This window comes from Erythrolamprus reginae, chromosome 3 (genome assembly GCF_031021105.1).
Source record: "Erythrolamprus reginae isolate rEryReg1 chromosome 3, rEryReg1.hap1, whole genome shotgun sequence".
Taxonomy (NCBI): Eukaryota; Metazoa; Chordata; class Lepidosauria; order Squamata; family Dipsadidae; genus Erythrolamprus; species Erythrolamprus reginae.
The window spans coordinates 143,965,776-143,986,889 of NC_091952.1; the positions used below are offsets into that span (position 1 = coordinate 143,965,776).

Sequence of the window (21,114 nt, forward strand, 5' to 3'; positions counted from 1 at the left end):
GTAAACAGGTCACGACTCGGGTCTTCTTTTTCTCTTCCTCCTTCTACTGCTGGTTTCTCCTTCCCTGATGATGCCTGGAGATTTAGATCCAAGTCAAACCCCAGTTGCTGAAGCAGTTTCTTCCCCTCATCCAAGGATATTGCCTGGAGAACTTTGGAATCTTTAAAAACTATTATTATCGCTGGATATTTCCAGGTAAAACGGACTCTGTTCTGAAATAATTGATTCGCGATAGGTCTCATTTGGTTTCTAGCCTGGAGCGTCTCAGCAGACAAATCTTTTAGAACACGTATTGAAGTGCCTTTATAATTTAAATTTGGAGTTTGCTTTAATTCTCTGTAAGTTTCTGTTGCCCTCCTTTCCGAAATAAATCTTACGATTATGTCTCTTTGATTGCCTTGATTCCGAGGTCCAAATACCCAGTGCACTCTCTCATATTCATTTGGGTCACTTTTAATTTTATTTTCACAAAGCCATTGATGGATCACTTGGATAAGATGTTTACCTCCTTTGTCTGTCTTGTAAGTTATTTATGCATGACTCATGGCGAACTTTCCCCTCCTCCAGTTTCACAATTCTCAGATCTTGTGATTTTGACTGTTCTTTTAAGTCTGTAACACCAGCACTGACGGCAGCTATAGCTGTTTGCATCTCTTTGAGCTGTTGCCCCATATTTGCAAATGTCGTTAGCAGTGAGTCCATTTTCCCCCCAAAATCCGGAGTAGTCGCCATTTTTCCTTTGTTCTCTATTTTTCCCCTACTAACGTTTAAAACAGTAGCTTGCTTCGCTTTTTGTAATGATCCAAACACGTTTTCAAAAACTCCGTTTGATTCTCTTCCTCTCAATCTGCTTTTCACCAAGCCAGAGAGGGGTGTCAGGGGTTAACTTTCACTTTTTCTAATTCACATTAGGGAGTTCTCTGTAGAGGCATCTATCTTCCTGGACGCATGCGCAAATCCCGATGTCTGGAATGTGTTGAAGTACAAGAGAGCAGAGAAATAAACGGAATTGCTTTATTCATGAAATGATGTATTTAATGAGAGTTATTTGTAATTACTAAACTTCTACCAGAAACCAGAACAAGCAATACAAAGATTTACAATACAGTGAAAATATGGAGCACCTAATTATATCATTATTTAATGATGAGATAATAAACTGCAACCAGCAGGGGATACAAAAAAATAAAAAAGAAAAGGGTTTGGTTCAAAGTTCTGCTCAGATTAAAGAAATTGGAGTCTGAGTAGGGTTGATTAAGCTTGGAGTATTGTTTTGTTTACCCTTTTTTTAAACTTTAATTATTTTTTATATTTAGATATATTAGGAAATGTAGATATATTAGATATATTTATATTTAGATATATTAGGAATTGCTGATCTGCTTTAATAAAATTAGAAGTATTGATTTTAATGAGATATGTAGTAGGTAATAGTGATTTGGATTAATGCATACATGGAATTGAATTTAGAATTGTTGGGGAGATTAATGATGTTAATGATTTTTAATTGATTGAAAATAGAGAATATTTAGAATTTTTCCTTTTTTTTCTTTTCTCAAATTGACTGAAATTTAAAATTAATAATTAAGTAAGAAATGTAGATAAGTATTAATTTGCTAAATGTTAGATGGGTTGAAATAATTTTTAAATTTGGGATTAGGTAAATGTGCTATTTAAAGGGGGGAAGAAGTCTGAAATTCGTATATGTTTATGTTTTGTTTTTAATTTTATTTTGTTAACATCTATCTGATTGGCTATACAAGGTTTTATTCATTTATAGGAAAATGTATAAAGAAAGAAGGAAGCACTTTGGCATAATGGTTAATAAGTTAGAAATATAATTGGTGTACTTTTTGAAGGAACATTAAGGAGGGAATTTAATTAAAAGAAAATGTAACTGGATGTCAAAATTAGAAAAAAAACTTTTGCAACTCTTTTGATGACTGGTACTAGTTACTAACAAAATACTGCATTTTATTCATGGAAAATTAGATGACACACTGTATAGTTTGAAAGTATGTTGAGAGAAAAATTTTAAAAAATTACACCCCCCAAAAGTCCTTCCCTCCTCTGTCCCTCCATTCATTTCTTCCTTCCTTCCTTCCTTCCTTCCTTCCTTCCTTCCTTCCTTCCTTCCTTCCTTCCTTCCTTCCTTCCTTCCTTCCTTCCTCCCTCCATTTCTCCTTCTTTCATTCTTTTCCTCCCCCCTCCTTCCTCTCCACTTCTCTTTCCCTCCCTCTTTCCCTTTTCTTTCTCTCTCTCTTTTCCCTCTTTTCCCTCTCTCATTCTTTCCCTCCAGGTTTCTCTCATTTCTGTGTATTTCTCCCTCCCTCCCTCCCTTCTCTCATTTGTTTCTCCTCCCTTTTTGCTCTCATTTCGCTCACTTTAATTTCTGTTTTTCTCTCTCTTTCCTTTACCTTTTTCTTTCTCTCATCGTAATCCAGAAGCTGCAGGACCCTTTTTAAAGTGCGAGTTTTAAAAAGAAAGGCGAAGGGAGGGCGAGGCAAGAGCTCCAGTTTGGGCAGCGCCGTCACCCGAGCAACGGGAGCAACCGCCCCTTTTCCCCCACAGGGAAAACTGGAGCTCTTGCCTCTCCCTCCCTCTCCCTTTCTTTTTAAAGCTCGCGGCGGAGTGCTCAACGGGGAGAAATGGCGCTGGCTCCACTGCGCGGGGGTTGAAAACCCCGTGCGGCATTTGTTTTTTGCCTGTGCGGCCACAGTTAGTGGGCAGTCCGGTAACAGACAGCGGGCGAGCCAGATTGGCCTGCGGGCCGCCCCTTGCCCAAGTCTGATCTAGATGAAGTATAAAAAAGGAAGTGATCAGATTTGCTGGAGGGAATTGCTAATACCCTGGAACAGAGGTCCTCAGACTTTTTAAACGGGTCAAAGTCACGTTCCCTCAGACTGTTGGTGGGGGTGGACTATAGTTTTATCTGCCTAATGACTGGCAGGGTAGTCGTGGCTAGGTGGTCATGTGATTAACTGGGCATGACTAGGTGGTCATGTGACTGGCAGGGCCAATTTAACAGTCCATTTTGCCTTTGTCCTTTCAAGCTGTACTTGCTCAAAGACATCTGTTTCTTTAATAAGACCTCCTTCCCCAAAGGGAAAAAGAGCACAAAGTTTCTTGCCACTTGCCTAACTTCATTAAAACACAGCTTCAGGTTCCTTAAAAATAGATCATTAAAAAATACTAAAACAAACAGGATTTCCTTTAAAATAACTACTGATAATATGTTTCAGATTACCACACAATACATTAAGTACCAATTAAGATTGTAACTAGGACAGATATTTCACAAACAAAAGAGGAGGGAGAAGAAGAAAGTCTCTCCCCCTCTCCCTTCCTTTTCCCTTCTCCCTCAGTCTCTCCCCCTTCTCTCTTCCTCCATCTCTCTCTCTCTCTCTTTCCCATTGTGTTTCCCTCTGATACCCTCCTCTCCAGCCCCAGCATCACCCTCATGCACAACTCAATCTCATCTCCTTCCGGAAAAGTTGGCACTGACTAAAGGAGCCCTGAAGAGCAGGCTTGACTTATTTGGAGGGCTCCAGGCTCTTCCTTTCGATGGCCAATGATGACATTGGCAGGGGTCAATCCTTTGTTAGCAGCATTGGCCGGCATGACTATGGGTTTGTCTGTGATGAGGTCTGTCCCTACAAAGGCTGCAGCTCCCTTTCAGGGGTGGCAGTGAGCAGAACAGAACTTTCACCCACAATGACATCCACAAAGTGGCCTGCCTGTAACCTGAAGGACAGGGTTGGGGACTTCTGGCTGCCAGTGGGCAGGGGGTGACCAGAGACCATGTGGCTGTGCCGACCACATCATCCCTCTGCCAAGTGCTCCCTTTCCACCCACTGGCCAGGAAGCACATGGCTACGCTGCTAGCAACCCTCCACCAGCCAGGCTGAGCCGCTACTCTACTTACCCGCTCAACCGGGAGCACATGGGTGCGTCACCAACATCAACCATCTGGCAGCTGGCTCTCCCTCTCCTATGTATGCCCTTTGGCCTGACCTTTGAGGACTTTTAACAACAGGATCAGAAGTGCAGTTGAGAAGTGTGGCTGGATGCTGGAAGATAAGGCCAACGGCTGGAGGAGGGGGCAATATGGGCAACACAGCCTTGTGGGTGGCAAGGCACTTTCTTCCCAGCCTCTGTCAGCTGGGAAAACTAGCCACATGAGGAGTGGCTGCGGGGAGAGGGGCAGAGCTGAATCTTACCACTCCATGGGCCAAATACGTTGTGTCGGTGGGCCGTTTGTGGCCCATGGGCTGTAGTTTGATAACCCCTGCTTTGGAAGATAGGGTCAAAATTTAGAAGGATCTTCAGAGTTTAGCCCGTAGCTCAATCCAACCACTTACTCATTGTTGAGAAATGCATAGGTATAGAATAAGCAGTATCTGGCTCAACAGTAGTAACTATGGGAAAGATCCACAGGTGAAACTCAAAAAAATTAGAATATCATGCAAAACTTCATATATTTCAGTGATGCAACTTAAAATGTGAAACATAATATATGAGAGAGATTCATTACATGCAGGACAAGATAGTTCATGCCATGATTTATCATAATTGTGATGATTATGGGGTTCAGCTTATAAAAACCCCAAATCTACCATCTCAGAAAATTAGAATGTTACATGCAATCAATAAAACAAGGATTGTACATAGAACAATATATGACTTTTGAAAAGTATAAACATGCATATGTACTCAGTAATTGGTTTGGGCCCCTCTTGCAGCAATTACTGCCTCAATGCAGTGTGACATGGAAGCTATCAGCCTGTGGCACTGCTGAGGTATTATGGAAGACCAGGATGCTTCAATAGCAGCCTTCAGCTCTTCTGCATTGTTCAGTCTCATGTCTTTCATCTTTCTCTTGGCAATGGCCCATAGATTCTCTGTTTTATACTATACTGGTAAGATCACAGCTAGAATACTGGTACACTTCCAGTCACCATGATAGAAAAAAAGATGTGTGCAGAGAAGACAACAAAGATAATAAGAAATCTGGAGGCTAAACTGTATGAGGAATGATTGAAAGATCTAGCCTATAAAAAAGAAAAATGAGGGAGAACATGATAGGTGTCTTTAAGTACTTGAAGGGCTGATTTATTCATCAAAGCACCTGAGGATAGGATAAAAACTAATGGCTGGAAGTTTATTGAAAAGAGAGACAACCTAAAGGTAAGGAGAAATTTTCTGACAGCAAGAGCAAATACAGTGGTACCTCAAGATACGAACTTAAACCTGCTGTTCTGTTCGAAAAAAGTTACAAATCTTCTGTTCGGGTCACATACGACCCGGACCGAAAACTCTTCATTTGAAGTGCTTATTTTGGTCAATTTGAAAACTTTTTTCACTTGGAAAGTAGTCTGAACATTTCTGCACACAATGATATGAAAATTGAAATGAAAAAAGTAAATCTTATTGGCTTATTTTGCGGATATAATGCACCACCCCGTTTTTGTGATTTTTTTTCAATTTATGGATAGTTTTGCTTGCAAAATCCATTCTATTTTACTAAAGTTGGTGTGGGATTGGTAGCTTGAACAATTCTGAACATAATGATATGAAAATTGAACTGGAAAAATTGATGCATATTGGTTTATTTTGTTGATGAAATGAATGCCCCCCCCCGTTTTTTTGAAATAGTCTTCACTTTATGGATAGTTTTGCTAGCAAAATACATTCTATTTTACTAAAGTTGGTGTGGGATTTGTAGCTTGAACATTTCTGAACATAATGATATGAAAATTGAACTGGAAAAATTGATGCATATTGGTTTATTTTGCACATAAATGGGTCCCCATGCTTATACTCAAATAGGCTTATACTCGAGTAGGCTTATTTTATTTATTTATTTATTTATTACTTAGATTTGTATGCCGCCCCTCTCCGAAGACTCGGGGCGGCTCACAACATGTAAAAACAAATCATAAGCAATCAGACAAATTTAAAATATTTAATATTTAAAAAACCCCATATGCTAACAGTCACACACACAGACATACCATGCATAAATTAAATATACTCGAGTACAAGACAATATGGTTTTATATTCAAAAATAAACCAATAAGAATCATTTTTTTCAGTTCATTTCTATTTTTCTTATGTTCAGGATTGTTTCAAAAGGATATTCCAAATATTTGTAGCCAAATATGTATAAAAAGTGACAATAATGGCACACAGCAAGGCCGAGGGGGTGTGTGGCCCTTTTGTGACAAAAATAAACCAATAAGAACCATTTTTTTCAGTTCATTTATATTTTTCTTATGTTCAGGACTGTTCAATTTAGTATATCAAACCTTTTGGGGGAAAATTCCTTAGGGATTTGTAGCCTTAAAAAATAGAAATTGACACGAAATTCAGAAAGGATGGGGGGAGGGGCTTTTTGATCAAAATAAAAATATAAGTCTCAATTTTTCCAGTTCAATTTTCATATCATTATGTTCATAAATGTTCAAACTAGTTTTCCAGTTGAAAAAGTTTTCAAAAAGACCAAATTCAAGTACCTAAAAAAAATCATTTTGGTCCGGGTCTATATGACCCGAACAGACTAAACGTGACTTTTTTTTTGCCCAGAAAAAAAATTTTTCCCCCACCCCCACAAATATTTTTTTGATGATCAGCATTGTTAAATTGAGTAAATGAATGCCTAAGATTTTAAAGAATATTTCGGATTTGGAGCATAAAAAAATAAAAAGTGAAAATGGTTGCAAGCAGCCAAGGGGGGGGGGGGAGGCCTTATTTCTGATGTTAAAAAACCAGTAAGAATAATTTTTTTCAGTTCCTTTATATTTTTCTTATATTCAGAAATGTTCAAGCTACCAATCCCACACCAACTTTAGTAAAATAGAATGGATTTTGCAAGCAAAACTATCCATAAATTGAAAAGAATTCACAAAAACGGGGGGCGGCATGCATTATATCAGCAAAATAAACCAATAGGATTTACTTTTTTCATTTCAATTTTCATATCATTGTTTGCAGAAATGTTCAGACTACTTTCCAAGTGAAAAAAGTTTTCAAATTGACCAAACATAAGCACTTCAAATGAAGAGTTTTCGGTCCGGGTCGTATGTGACCCGAACTGAAGATTTGTAACGTTTTTTGCCCAGCAAAAACTAAGCCCCCCACCCCCCCAAAAAAATTCTCATAGAGAGAACCCCTGAAATGATGAAAAGTCATGAAATTTCAAGTTTCAGATATGCAGGGAAAATGTTTTACAGGGGACTCAAACTTGGCTTCGGGTCACATACGAGCGGCATTTCACTTTCTCTCCCAGGCAAAAAGATGCCGGGGAGAAGGGAACGCCTTCCGCCTGGGAAGTCCGGCCCCATCATCCCAGAATGCCGGCATCTTTTTGCCTGGGAGGAAAAGTGAAATGCCGCTCGTAGCTGCTGCTACGAGCGGCATTTCACCTTCCCTCCCAGGCAAAAAGATGCCGGGGAGAGGGGAACGCCTTCCGCCTGGGAAGTCCGGCCCCATCATCCCAGAATGCCGGCATCTTTTTGCCTGGGAGGAAAAGTGAAATGCCACTCGTAGCAGCTTCTACGAGCGGCATTTCACCTTCCCTCCCAGGCAAAAAGATGCCGGGGAGAGGTGCATGCCTTCCGCCTGGGAAGTCCGGCCCCATCATCTCAGAATGCCGGCATCTTTTTGCCTGGGAGGGAAAGTGAAATGCCGCTCATAGCACCTGCTACGAGCGGCATTTCACCTTCCCTCCCAGGCAAAAGGATGCCAGGGAGAGGGGAATGCCTTCCGCCTGGGAAGTCCGGCCCCATCATCCCAGAATGCCGGCATCTTTTTGCCTGGGAGGGAAAGTGAAATGGCGCTCGTAGCAGCTGCTAGAGCCGCCGGCATTTCACTTTCCCTCTCAGGCAAAAAGGCCGGCATTCTGGGATGATGGGGCAGGACTTCCCAGGTGGAAGGCGTGCCCCTCTCCCGGCATCTTTTTGCCTGGGAGGGAAGGTGAAATGCCGGCGGCTCTAGCAGCTGCTACGAGCGGCATTTCACTTTCCCTCCCAGGCAAAAAGATGCCGGCATTCTGGGATGATGGGGCTGGACTTCCCAGATGGAAGGCATGCCCCTCTCCCCGGCATCTTTTTGCCTGGGAGGGAAGGTGAAATGCCGGCGGCTCTAGCAGCTGCTACGAGAGGCATTTCACAGCCGGGCTGGGGGGCTTCCCAGCAACCTCCCGAACCCCGAACTTCCGGGTTCGGGGTTGGGGGGGTGCTGGGAAGCCCCCCAGCCCGGCTGTCACCTTTTAAAACAGCCGGGCGGCTTTCCAGGAGCCTCCTGCAGCCGAACGCCAAACCCGAACTTCCGCGTTCGGCTTCAAGAGGCTCCTAGAAAGCCGTGCGGCTATTTTAAAAGGTGACCGTCGGGCTGGGGGGCTTCCCAGCTCCCCCCCGAACCCCGAACTTTTGCCAAACTTCCGGGTTCGGGGTTCCGGGGGGTGCTGGGAAGCCCCCCAGCCTGGCGGTCACCTTTTAAAACAGCCGGGCGGCTTCCCAGGAGCCCCCGAACGCCGAACCCGGAAGTTCGGGTTTGGCGTTCGTAACTCGAAAAACGTTCGTAAGAAGAGGCAAATTTTTTCTGAACCCCGGGTTCGTATCACGAGTTGTTCGTAAGACGAGGGGTTGTATCTTGAGGTACCACTGTAATCAGTGGAATAGCTTGCCTCCAGTGGCAGTGTGTGGTCCATCACTGGGGTTTTTCAGAAATTGACTAGACAACCACTTGACAGGATGCTGTACATTGACTTGAGCAGTGGTTCGGACTAAAAGACTTCAGAAGCCATATTTGTTAATTTTGATATGAAATTGAACTGGAAAAATTGATGCATATTGGTTATTTTGTTGATGAAATGCATGCCCCCCCCCCCTTTTTTTTAAATAGTCTTCACTTTATGGATAGTTTTGCTAGCAAAATACATTCTATTTTACTAAAGTTGGTGTGGGATTTGTAGCTTGAACATTTCTGAACATAATGATATGAAAATTGAACTGGAAAAATTGATGCATATTGGTTTATTTTGCACATAAATGGGTCCCCATGCTTATACTCAAATAGGCTTATACTCGAGTAGGCTTATACTCGAGTACAAGACAATATGGTTTTATATTCAAAAATAAACCAATAAGAATCATTTTTTTCAGTTCATTTCTATTTTTCTTATGTTCAGGATTGTTTCAAAAGGATATTCCAAATATTTGTAGCCAAATATGTATAAAAAGTGACAATAATGGCACACAGCAAGGCCGGGGGGGGGTGGCCCTTTTGTGGCAAAAATAAACCAATAAGAACCATTTTTTTCAGTTCATTTATATTTTTCTTATGTTCAGGACTGTTCAATTTAGTATATCAAACCTTTTGGGGGAAATTTCCTTAGGGATTTGTAGCCTTAAAAAATAGAAATTGACACGAAATTCAGAAAGGATGAGGGGGAGGGGCTTTTTGATCAAAATAAAAATATAATTCTCAATTTTTCCAGTTCAATTTTCATATCATTATGTTCATAAATGTTCTAACTAGTTTTCCAGTTGAAAAAGTTTTCAAAAAGACCAAATTCAAGTACCTAAAAAAAATCATTTTGGTCCGGGTCTATATGACCCGAACAGACTAAATGTGACCTTTTTTTTGCCCAGAAAAAAAAATTTTCCCCCACCCCCACAAATATTTTTTTGATGATCAGCATTGTTAAATTGAGTAAATGAATGCCTAAGATTTTAAAGAATATTTCAGATTTGGAGCATAAAAAAATAAAAAGTGAAAATGGTTGCAAGCAGCCAAGGGGGGGGGGGGCTTATTTCTGATGTTTAAAAACCAGTAAGAATCATTTTTTTCAGTTCCTTTATATTTTTCTTATATTCAGAAATGTTCAAGCTACCAATCCCACACCAACTTTAGTAAAATAGAATGGATTTTGCAAGCAAAACTATCCATAAATTGAAAAGAATTCACAAAAACGGGGGGGGGCATGCATTATATCAGCAAAATAAACCAATAGGATTTACTTTTTTCATTTCGGTTTTCATATCATTGTGTGCAGAAATGTTCAGACTACTTTCCAAGTGAAAAAAGTTTTCAAATTGACCAAACATAAGCACTTCAAATGAAGAGTTTTCGGTCCGGGTCGTATGTGACCCGAACTGAAGATTTGTAACTTTTTTTGCCCAGCAAAAACTAAGCCCCCCACCCTCCCAAAAAAATTCTCATAGAGAGAACCCCTGAAATGATGAAAAGTCATGAAATTTCAAGTTTCAGATATGCAGGGAAAATGTTTTACAGGGGACTCAAACTTGGCTTCGGGTCACATACGAGCGGCATTTCACTTTCTCTCCCAGGCAAAAAGATGCCGGGGAGAAGGGAACGCCTTCCGCCTGGGAAGTCCGGCCCCATCATACCAGAATGCCGGCATCTTTTTGCCTGGGAGGAAAAGTGAAATGCCGCTCGTAGCAGCTGCTACGAGCGGCATTTCACCTTCCCTCCCAGGCAAAAAGATGCCGGGGAGAGGGGAACGCCTTCCGCCTGGGAAGTCCGGCCCAATCATCTCAGAATGCCGGCATCTTTTTGCCTGGGAGGGAAAGTGAAATGCCGCTCGTAGCACCTGCTATGAGCGGCATTTCACCTTCCCTCCCAGGCAAAAAGATGCCAGGGAGAGGGGAACGCCTTCCGCCTGGGAAGTCCGGCCCCATCATCCGAGAATGTCGGCATCTTTTTGCCTGGGAGGGAAAGTGAAATGCCGCTCGTAGCAGCTGCTAGAGCCGCCGGCATTTCACTTTCCCTCCCAGGCAAAAAGGCCGGCATTCTGGGATGATGGGGCAGGACTTCCCAGGTGGAAGGCGTGCCCCTCTCCCCGGCATCTTTTTGCCTGGGAGGGAAGGTGAAATGCCGGCGACTCTAGCAGCTGCTACGAGCGGCATTTCACTTTCCCTCCCAGGCAAAAAGATGCCGGCATTCTGGGATGATGGGGCCGGACTTCCCAGACGGAAGGCATGCCCCTCTCCCCGGCATCTTTTTGCCTGGGAGGGAAGGTGAAATGCCGGCGGCTCTAGCAGCTGCTACGAGAGGCATTTCACAGCCGGGCTGGGGGGCTTCCCAGCAACCTCCCGAACCCTGAACTTCCGGGTTCGGGGTCGGGGTGCTGGGAAGCCCCCCAGCCCGGCTGTCACCTTTTAAAACAGCCGGGCGGCTTTCCAGGAGCCTCCCGCAGCCGAACGCCAAACCCGAACTTCCGCATTCGGCTTCAAGAGGCTCCTAGAAAGCCGTGTGGCTATTTCAAAAGGTGACCGTCGGGCTGGGGGGCTTCCCAGCACCCCCCCGAACCCCGAACTTTTGCCGAACGTCCGGGTTCGGGGTTCCAGGGGGTGCTGGGAAGCCCCCCAGCCTGGCGGTCACCTTTTAAAACAGCCGGGCGGCTTCCCAGGAGCCCCCGAACGCCGAACCCGGAAGTTCGGGTTTGGCGTTCGTAACTCGAAAAAAGGTTCGTAAGAAGAAACAAATTTTTTCTGAACCCCGGGTTCGTATCACGAGTTGTTCGTAAGACGAGGGGTTTGTATCTTGAGGTACCACTGTAATCAGTGGAATAGCTTGCCTCCAGTGGCAGTGTGTGGTCCATCACTGGGGTTTTTCAGAAATTGACTAGACAACCACTTGACAGGATGCTGTACATTGACTTGAGCAGTGGTTCGGACTAAAAGACTTCAGAAGCCATATTAGTTAATTTTTTAATTTTTCCTGTCTTAAGGATTTTGCCTTTCTGTTGCTGATCTCGTCATAACTCTTTCTCTCTTTTCCTTAGCCGCTAGTTGTTTTTCAAATTCTTCTGCAATTGCAATATTTTCAAGTGGTAGTGATAGTATTGGTTCCACCCCCCCTGCTGCTATGCCCAATAAATGTTCTTCAATCAGTTCCAATAATCCTCCCTCTGCTGGTGATGGTTGGGCTGTTTCTGTTCTCTTTATTTTTACTTGTGGTTCTCTCTCACCTCGTCCTGTCTGTACAAAATTTTGTCTGAAAAATATCTCAGCCTTATTAACTGTACTGTATCTAATCTGTATCTTTGTCCTTGCCAGAACACGAAAATACCTTCCGGAACCAACCATTGGAAAGTTACTGCTCTTTCATTAAGTTTTCTTGTCAAAAATTGATATTCTCTTCTTAAATCTCTCACCTTCCTTGGCACTTGCTTCAAAACAATAATTTCTTTTTCTCTGCTTTTAAATGTTGTATTTTAAATGTTGTATTTCTCAAGTATTTCTGATAATACTTCAGCAATTATTTCCCGCAAATCCTCTCCTCTTTCTTCTGGAATATTTTGAAAACGTAGATAAAATTCAGATTGGTCGGCTTGCATAATAATCATAGCCTTTTCCTTGACTTTATCAACTGTTGCCAACTCCTCCAGCTTTGAATCATGCCTTTCTACCTTTTATTCTATCTTTTGTAAACGCTGATCATTTTTTCTCATCATTTCTTTTATTTCTTTCATTTCTGCTTTCATCTGATTTACATTCTCATTCACTTGACTCAAACTTTCCCTTGTAGAGCAAAATTCCTCTTTAAGAGATTTAAAGCCTTCATTTAAGGTTTGAAATAAATTTTTAATTTCTGCTATATCCAGTTTTTCTCCAATACCTAACGAAGATGGTGGTGGTGTACTTGCAGAATGTGAAGGTGTTCTCTTTGCTGCCTTCATGCAATTCAATTGGTCAAGCAGAACAGATGCAATTTAATCAAAAAGTAATCAATTTAATCAAAAAGTATGTATAATATTTGTAATCCAATAGGTAAAAACAAGAATATTTGTAATCCAATAGGTAAAAAATAGGAATATTTGTAATCCAATGGAATACAAAATAGGAATGTTTATAATCCAATAGGTAAAAATAAGAATATTTGTAATCCAATAGGTATAAATAGAAATATTTGTAATCCAATGGGTAAAAACAAGAATATTTAATCCAATAGGTAAAAATAGGAATATTTATAATTCAATGGATAAACAAACCCAATGCTCCAAAGAACACCCACAAAAGTAATCCAATAAGAAAAGACTTCTCAGTAATCCAAGAGAAACCAGAAAAAAACCCAAAAACAAAACGAAAAACAACAACCACATGCCTCCCGAAATAATAAAAAAAAAAGAATAGATCCAAAGGGGGGGGGGAATCCCCCCCAAAAAGTCCAAACACACACACACACACACACACACAGAACCTCCCTGTGAAAAAGAGGGAGAAGGAAAAACGAGAAACAGTGAAAAAAGGAGAAGGTAAAATATTTATACATCCAAAGTAAAAATAAAACGGGAGAAAAAAAAGAATATGGAAGAAAACTATATTAAATTGAAGAAACAAATTGAAACTGATTTGCAAATGTGGAAAAACTAGCAGTTGTCATTGATGAGCAGGGTTGCACTAATTAAGATGAATATTTTACCACGATTGCTTTTCTTACTTTCAAACATACCAATTAAAGTTAATAAAACTTTTTTTAATGGTATGAATAAGATAACAACTAAATTTATTTGGCAAGGAAAAAGACCAAGGATTAGTTTAAAATGTTTACAAGATTGTACGAATTGGAGGAGGATTTGGACTTCCAAACTGGCATTTGTATTATCGGCGGCAATGACATGGATTAAAGAATGGATAACGCTCAGAAACAAAAGACTTTTGACTTTAGAAGGGCACAATTTACAGATAGGATGGCACTCATTTGTATGGTATGGAAAACGGACTATACATAGGTACTTTCAAAAACATAGCATTAGAAATTCTTTAATTGAAACTTGGGAAAAAATTAAAAACAAACATTATTCTAAAGTACCTTATTGGACTGCACCTTTGGAAGCTCAGATACACCCCAGGAGAGTACAGTGGAATAAAATTTCAAGATACAGTGGAACCCCGACATAAGAGCTGCTCTACTTAAGAGCAACTCGAGATAAGAGCTGGGAGGGGAGAGATATTTTTGTTCTACTTACAAGCCCAAATTCGAGATACAAGCGCCAAGGAGCTGTCTCCTGAAGCCAAACGCTAACTTCCGCGTTCGGCTTCAGGAGACAGCTGCGAAGCGGCGCGCGTGTTTTAAAAGGTTGCAGCCGGCCTGGGGGGCTCGGGGGGGTGCTTGCAGCTTTCTTTCTTGCTCTTTTTCTTTCTCTCTTTTACCTTCCCTTCTATTTCTTCTTTTCTTTCTCCTTCCCACCTTCTTCCCTCCCTCCCTCCCTTCACTCATTCCTCTCTTACTCTCCCCTTTCATAAGTTTCCTTGCTTCCTTCCTCTGTTCCTGTCCCTTCCCTCTTTCCTTCCTTCCTTCCCACCCTCCGCCCATTCATTCACCCATTCCTCTCTTGATCGCTTAAAGCCGGTCCCTGGTGCAAAAAGGGTTGGGGACCTCTGTCCTACAGGATTGGGTGGCAGAGAAGTTGAACATATGTAAATTTAAAAGTTTAAGAAAGTTTACAAGTTAAGTGAAAGAAACTTCATTATTCATTTATATGTACATGTACATTTCTTCATTAAAAACATGTCTTTCTGCATAATTTAGACTAACTTTGTGAGTTTTTTGAGGGCTGGAACCAATTAAAATTATTTACATTAATTCCTATGGGGAAAAGTCGTTCGAGATAAGAGCTGCTCGACTTAAGAGCCCAGGTCCGGAACGAATTAAACTCGTATCTCGAGGTACCACTGTATAAAGATTTAATAGGACAGCCAAAAACAGGGGTGGGCAATTTTGCCATGGGGTTGCATGAGAAATTGAGATGGTTTTAGGGGGCCGGACTAATATAATTAACTCAGTTCTACCTAATACTGTAAAGACCCAGACCCTGGCCTGACCTAAACACCCAGACCCACTCTACAGACCCCTAATTGTTTGCTTTACGGCAACACGGTGAATCACAGTCACTGTGCTGGAGTGTTTGCGTAGTTTCTGTGCTCGGCCACTCTTGGTAGGAGGTCGGGGTCCACTCCAGTGCGAGGATGAAAGAGCTCACCGTGTCTGCCAGGACTCCTCCGGTTCCTGCTTTCCTCATGATTCATCAGGAAAGCAGGAACCAGAGAAGTCCTGGCAGATGTGGTGAGCTCTTTCAACCTTGCACTGGAGCGGACCCTGACTTCCGTGGACCGGTCACAGATAGCGGGCGGGCCGGTCACAGACAGCAGGTGGGCTGGATGCGGCCCATGGGCCGCCCCTTGCCCAAGTCTGGTCAAAAAGGTTGAAAACAATGACAGAATTAGAAAAACAAGGTATAAACCTTGATTGGTATACGTATATACAACTTGTAAACCGCCCTGAGTCCTTTGGGATAGGTCTGCATAGAAGTCAAATTAATTAATAAATAAAAAATGATAAAAGCTGGTTTTTATTTCCCTCTTTTTTCTTCCTTTTTAAAATTTATTTCTATTTTTTGTGATTCCTTTATTTTTTGTTAGGCACGAGCAAGTTTTGGGAGCATTGACTGAACGTGCAGAAATGGATGAAGTAGAACGATTTAAACCCATTGTGGATGGCTTAAAAAGTGGAACATCGGTGGCTTTAAAGGTAATAGATTCCTAGAAAAAGAATGTAACTGTCTATCTACCTTATCTTTCATAATATTCTGGTGCCTTTTGTTTTCTCTTTTATTTCATCATTACTGAGTACACTTGATTTCTCAATGGATTTTTATCCTGAAATTCTTTTTGTATATTTTCAGAACCAGCCCAGGTAGGAATCAGGCAATATGTTTAGAATGAGTATAAAGTAATAGGAAGATGGTTTAATTAGCTTAACAAACCCTAGAAGAGCATATTAGCTATCTGTTAATTATAAAGCATTTTGTAAACATTGTGAATCTAAAATTCTATATTCTGGTTTTGGGATAGAAAAGGAGGAAGAAGTCATTTGCTCTCGGTATATTATTTCAAAGTTACTCGATTCCCTGCACATATTTAAATATAATAGGGACAAGAGACACCATGGGCAATAAGTATCAATGAATTACTTTTAAAGAGAAGACTTCTGTTCTGGAGCATACTTCTGGAGTATACTATAAACTGGGTTGCCTTCAAATCATTGTCTAGTGTTTAATTGAAACGTTCTTTTCATTTGGTTTATTTTGTTTTTTTAATCTATGAGATCTCAGAGTTCGAACAATCAATGTTGATTCCTTCCTAATTTTTTTCCTCAATACTATTTGTAGTACATGAATTTCACCTTTAGGCTGCTTTGCTGTGATAAAATTTGATAGAAAAAATATTTTGTCTGGCAGTTTTTCATAGTTGTTCTGACAAACTAGCTAGCTCATAATGAATGAATGAAGGAAAAGAATTGGGTGTTCCAACACATTTTTTCTTTGAGTTTCTTAGGTAGCTTGTCTACAGTTGATCAATGCTCTAATCATCCCATCAGATGAGCTTGACTTCAGAGTGCACATCCGCAGTGAATTAATGCGCTCTGGACTGCAGCAAATTCTCAAGGTTAGAATTATATCTCCTTTCTACTGTGAAACCTTTGCTATATTGGGAGAGATATCTATCATCTTAGGACTACATTTAAATTGTAAGTTATTTGATAGGGTTAATTATACTTCAAGATTATTTGGAGGGGGGATACAGGTAGTTCTTGACTTATGGCTATTATTAACACTGGAATCTTGTACATTGAATGAAGTCATACAGCAAGACACCAATCTGACTGCCTTGTTCAACAAGTGCATTTCCAGCTCTCCCAATTTTAAGGTAAGCAAAGTGAAAGCACTGTGCCTGCTGAAAGAGGGCAGGCAGTTCATTTCTGAACAGAAGAGAACTCTTGTAGTGGAGTGTGGGAACAGAGCTTTGGGATTCTTATTTTATTTCTCCAGTTCAATAAAGGAATCCCCCTCTTCATTTTGCACAGGAGGAAAGTCTTGTGCTGGAGAAACAGAGCTCGGATCTTTGCTTTATTTCTGCAGCCCATGGCAAGATTTCCTTTCCATTTTGTGGTTTTGTTTTTGCAGCCTGGCAAAGGCTTCCTTCTCCCCACATGCATGAAAGGAAGGAAAAATCTTTTAGCAAGGGGCAGAAGCAGCTTTCAACCTTTCCTGCCAGCTTCCCCGTTGTCTTTTTGAACTGGCATAATTTTGAATGGGAAACAATTGTTCATAAATCAAGGAATACCTGTGTTCTTTTATAGCTGGCCATATTTCAAAAGATTAACTGCCCTATTTACCTAGGATTCTCAAAAAGAAGAATGGTACAGAATTAAAATAATAAGGAATGTGTACTTATGCAAAGGAAGTAGACTTGGTGGTTGGAAATGTAATGGATGATTGAATGAAGATGAGAACTCTGCTATTGGCCCTTTTCATAGCAGCCCTTACATACCTATCCCTTGTACAGAAAGGATAGGACTCAACTTCACATCTTTTTTTATTAATTACAAAAAGTCCTCACACTTATGACCATAGTAATTTCACCATGGTCATATGACCAAAATTTGGGTGTTTGATAACTGGCAAGTGTTTACAATGGTTGCAGTATCCAGAGGTCATGCTATACCATTTACGACCTTCTCAGATGACTTGCAACAAGTAAAGTCAATTGGGAAAACAAGATTGCTTAAAAGCTGCGTGATTTGTTTAAGAGCATGGTAAAAATATTGTAAAACCAGGGGCAACTTAACTAACAACTGTTTTGCAGACTACCTGTACTGTATATCATTTGTGCCTTTGACCAATTTGTATTCAATTATGTGAATTGCCTATATATAAATAATAAGTAGCTTTTCTTCTTATGTCTGGATGTTTGGGCAGGGATATTGTCATCAATTTTGTGTTAATCAGTTTGTCTCTTGTCTCAAGTAATTTTAGCAAATTAGGTCTCATTGGGGGGAGCAGGGAGGGGAGAAAGGAAAGGGAAGAGAGAAAACAAAACAATCTTTCACTATATAATCTTAAGTTTTTTTGGAATAAAAATGTCTAGTGGATAAAATGTCTACTGCATATTTTCTGAAGTAGCAGTGCCCTTTACAGGAACTGCATGCTCAAGACAACGAGGAGCTGAAACTACAGCTGCAGGTATTTGAAGAATATGGTGAAGAAGATTCTGGAGAACTCAGAGGCCGCTTGGAAGACATTCGAATAGAAATGGAATATCCTTTTATTTCAAAATATGTGACTCACTCATCCAATAACTCAGCATATAAGACAAAGATGATAAGGGGTCTGGAGGCTAAGCGATACAATGAAAGGTTGTGGGAATTAGGTATGTCTAGTCTAGCAAAGAGAAGAATAAGGGATGATACGATAGCAATCTTCCAGCATTTGAGGGGCTTTCAGAGAAGAGGGGGTCAACCTAGTCTCTAAAGCATCTGAGTGCAGGACATGAAATAATGGGTAGAAGAGCATTAAAAAGAATTAAGTAGAAATTTCCTAACAGTGAGAACAATTAATTACCATAGTGTTTGGTGTATAAGACACACCGGTGTATAAGACGCACCTAGATTTTAGAGGAGGAAAACAAGGAAAAAAGTATTCTAAACCAAATGGTGTAGTATTGTATTGTTTAATAAAATACCAGTGTAGCAGAATACTTTTAAAAACCATGTACACTTTTAAAAATCATGTATACTTTTTTAAAAACTTCAGACGTGACAGCTTCAAGACTTGTGGACTTTTCTTCCTTTCTTTTTTCTCCTCCCCCCTTTTTCCCCCCTTCCTTTTTTTGTAAGTTCGTATGTTCATTGATTGTTTTGTTTTTATATCTTGGCATATCGTCCAAACACACGACTATTGCTTATGTAATTTGCCATGTTTTAAATGTCAATTGTCATTTTATGTCTTTTATTTATTCATTGTATATCTGTAAATAAAAACTTAAAAAAAAAAAAAGACTTGTGGACTTCAACTCCCAGAATTCCACCACCAGTTATGCTAGCTCAGAAATGGGAGTTGAAGTCCACAAGCCTTAAACTTTCCAGGTTTGGTGACCCTTGCCCTTTCCTTCCTTTTGCGCCATCCACCAGAGACCCTTGGTACAATTGTAAAATTGGAGCAGGGACAATGTTTATCTGCCTACACACTTCCTAGAAAGCCCAGTGCATATATCAAAAAAGTCTTGTTTACGATTATTCTGCTATGTTCCTAAATAGAAACAAAACATGAAAGATTAGAAGTCCCAACTAATTTTACAAATAAAATAAGAGGTATCTTTTCCCCTCTCCCTTTCCAGCTAAATGTTATATGTAAATGTAAATAAATTCTTCAGTTCTGAATTTTAAAGATGCTTTGGACTAGAGTTCCCAGTATTCAGCCTTGGAGAGGGGGCTGATGGGGATTGCTTCCCTTGCAATTGACTGGCTAATGGGAACTGTGGTCCAAAGCATCTATAATGTACATATAAACATAATTTTATTTTTGTAATTATTTAATTTTCAGATTTTTTTTAAAAAACATCATTTTAACAACATGAGGGAAGCTCTCTGTTACAGAAAGGGATGATCTCTATAAACATCCCCACCCCAGAGGTGGCTGATGGGACTTGTAATCCATCACATCCTCAGGATAAGCCCAAGTCACCTTCTGATCTCTCAATGCTAAATAATGCAAAAATAATGGGGATAGACTTTAAAAAGCAGGCCTTTGCAGCAGGGGAGACAAGCCCCCCACCCTAGTGGCTTCCCATGCACAGGAGGAGATCGCTGGCTGCCTGACCTATAGGATTTAGAAACATAGAAGACTGACGGCAGAAAAAGACCTCATGGTCCATCTAGTCTGTCCTTATACTATTTCCTGTATTTTATCTTAGGATGGCTATATGTTTATCCCAGGCATGTTTAAATTCAGTTACTGTGGATTTACCAACCACGTCTGCTGGAAGTTTGTTCCAAGCATCTACTACTCTCAGTAAAATAATATTTTCTCATGTTGCTTTTGATCTTTCCCCCAACTAACTTCAGATTGTGTCCCCTTGTTGTGTTCACTTTCCTATTAAAAACACTTCCCTCCTGAACCTTATTTAACCCTTTAACATATTTAAATGTTTCGATCATGTCCCCCCTTTTCCTTCTGTCTTCCAGACTATACAGATTGAGTTCATTAAGTCTTTCCTGATACGTTTTATGCTTAAGACCTTCTACCATTCTTGTAACCCGTCAATTTTTCAATATCTTTTTGTAGGTGAGGTCTCCAGAACTGAACACAGTATTTCAAATGTGGTCTCACCAGCGCTCTATATAGTGGGATCACAATCTCCCTCTTCCTGCTTGTTATACCTCTAGCTATGCAGCCAAGCATCCTACTTGCTTTTCCTACCGCCCGACCACACTGCTCACCTATTTTGAGACTATCAGAAATCACTACCCCTAAATCCTTCTCTTCTGAAGTTTTTGCTAACACAGAACTGCCAATACAATACTCAGATTGAGGATTCCTTTTCCCCAAGTGCATTATTTTACATTTGGAAACATTAAACTGCAGTTTCCATTGCTTTGACCATTTATCTAGTAAAGCTAAATCATTTACCATATTACAGACGCCTCCAGGAATATCAACCCTATTGCACACTTTAGAGTCATCGGCAAATAGGCAAATCTTCCCCTATGTCATTCACAAACATATTAAAAAGAATAGGATCCAGAACAGGCCCTTGTGGCAACTGTCTCTGCTCAGAATACTCGCCATTAACAATAACTCTCTGATATCTACGTTTCAGACAGCTGCAAATCCATTGAACTATCCAGGGATTAAGTCCAATCTTCACTAATTTATCTATCAGCTCTTTATGTGGAACCGTATCAAAGGCTTTGCTGAAGTCCAGAACGGCAATATCCATGGCATCACCTTCATCCAACACCTTTGTGACATAGTCATAGAAACAATGATATTAGTCTGACATGATTTGTCTTCAGTAAAGCCATGCTGATTTGGGTCCAATAAGTTATTGTTTTTTAGGTGCTGATTTATCCTCTTTTTGAGAAGAGTCTCCATCATTTTAACTACAACTGATGTCAAGCTAACTGGCCTGTAGTTACCATCTTCTTCTCTACTCCCCTTCTTGTGGATAGGCACAACACTGGCCATTCTCCAATCCTCAGGAACATCTCCTGTTAACACGGATTGATTAAATAAATCAGTCAGG

General features: G+C 40.6%; 1 protein-coding gene across 3 annotated transcripts in view; it reads left to right on the forward strand.

Moving 5' to 3' along the window:
• The window catches only part of DIAPH1 (diaphanous related formin 1), a 241,251-nt gene that overhangs the window by 63,489 nt on the left and 156,648 nt on the right, over positions 1-21,114 (forward strand). For all 3 annotated transcript variants that reach the window (XM_070746897.1, XM_070746898.1, XM_070746899.1), the window contains 3 exons: positions 15,451-15,559; positions 16,366-16,476; positions 18,009-18,127. In XM_070746897.1, coding sequence (XP_070602998.1) covers positions 15,451-15,559; positions 16,366-16,476; positions 18,009-18,127 — 339 coding nt within the window. The remainder of the gene's footprint in view (positions 1-15,450; positions 15,560-16,365; positions 16,477-18,008; positions 18,128-21,114) is intronic.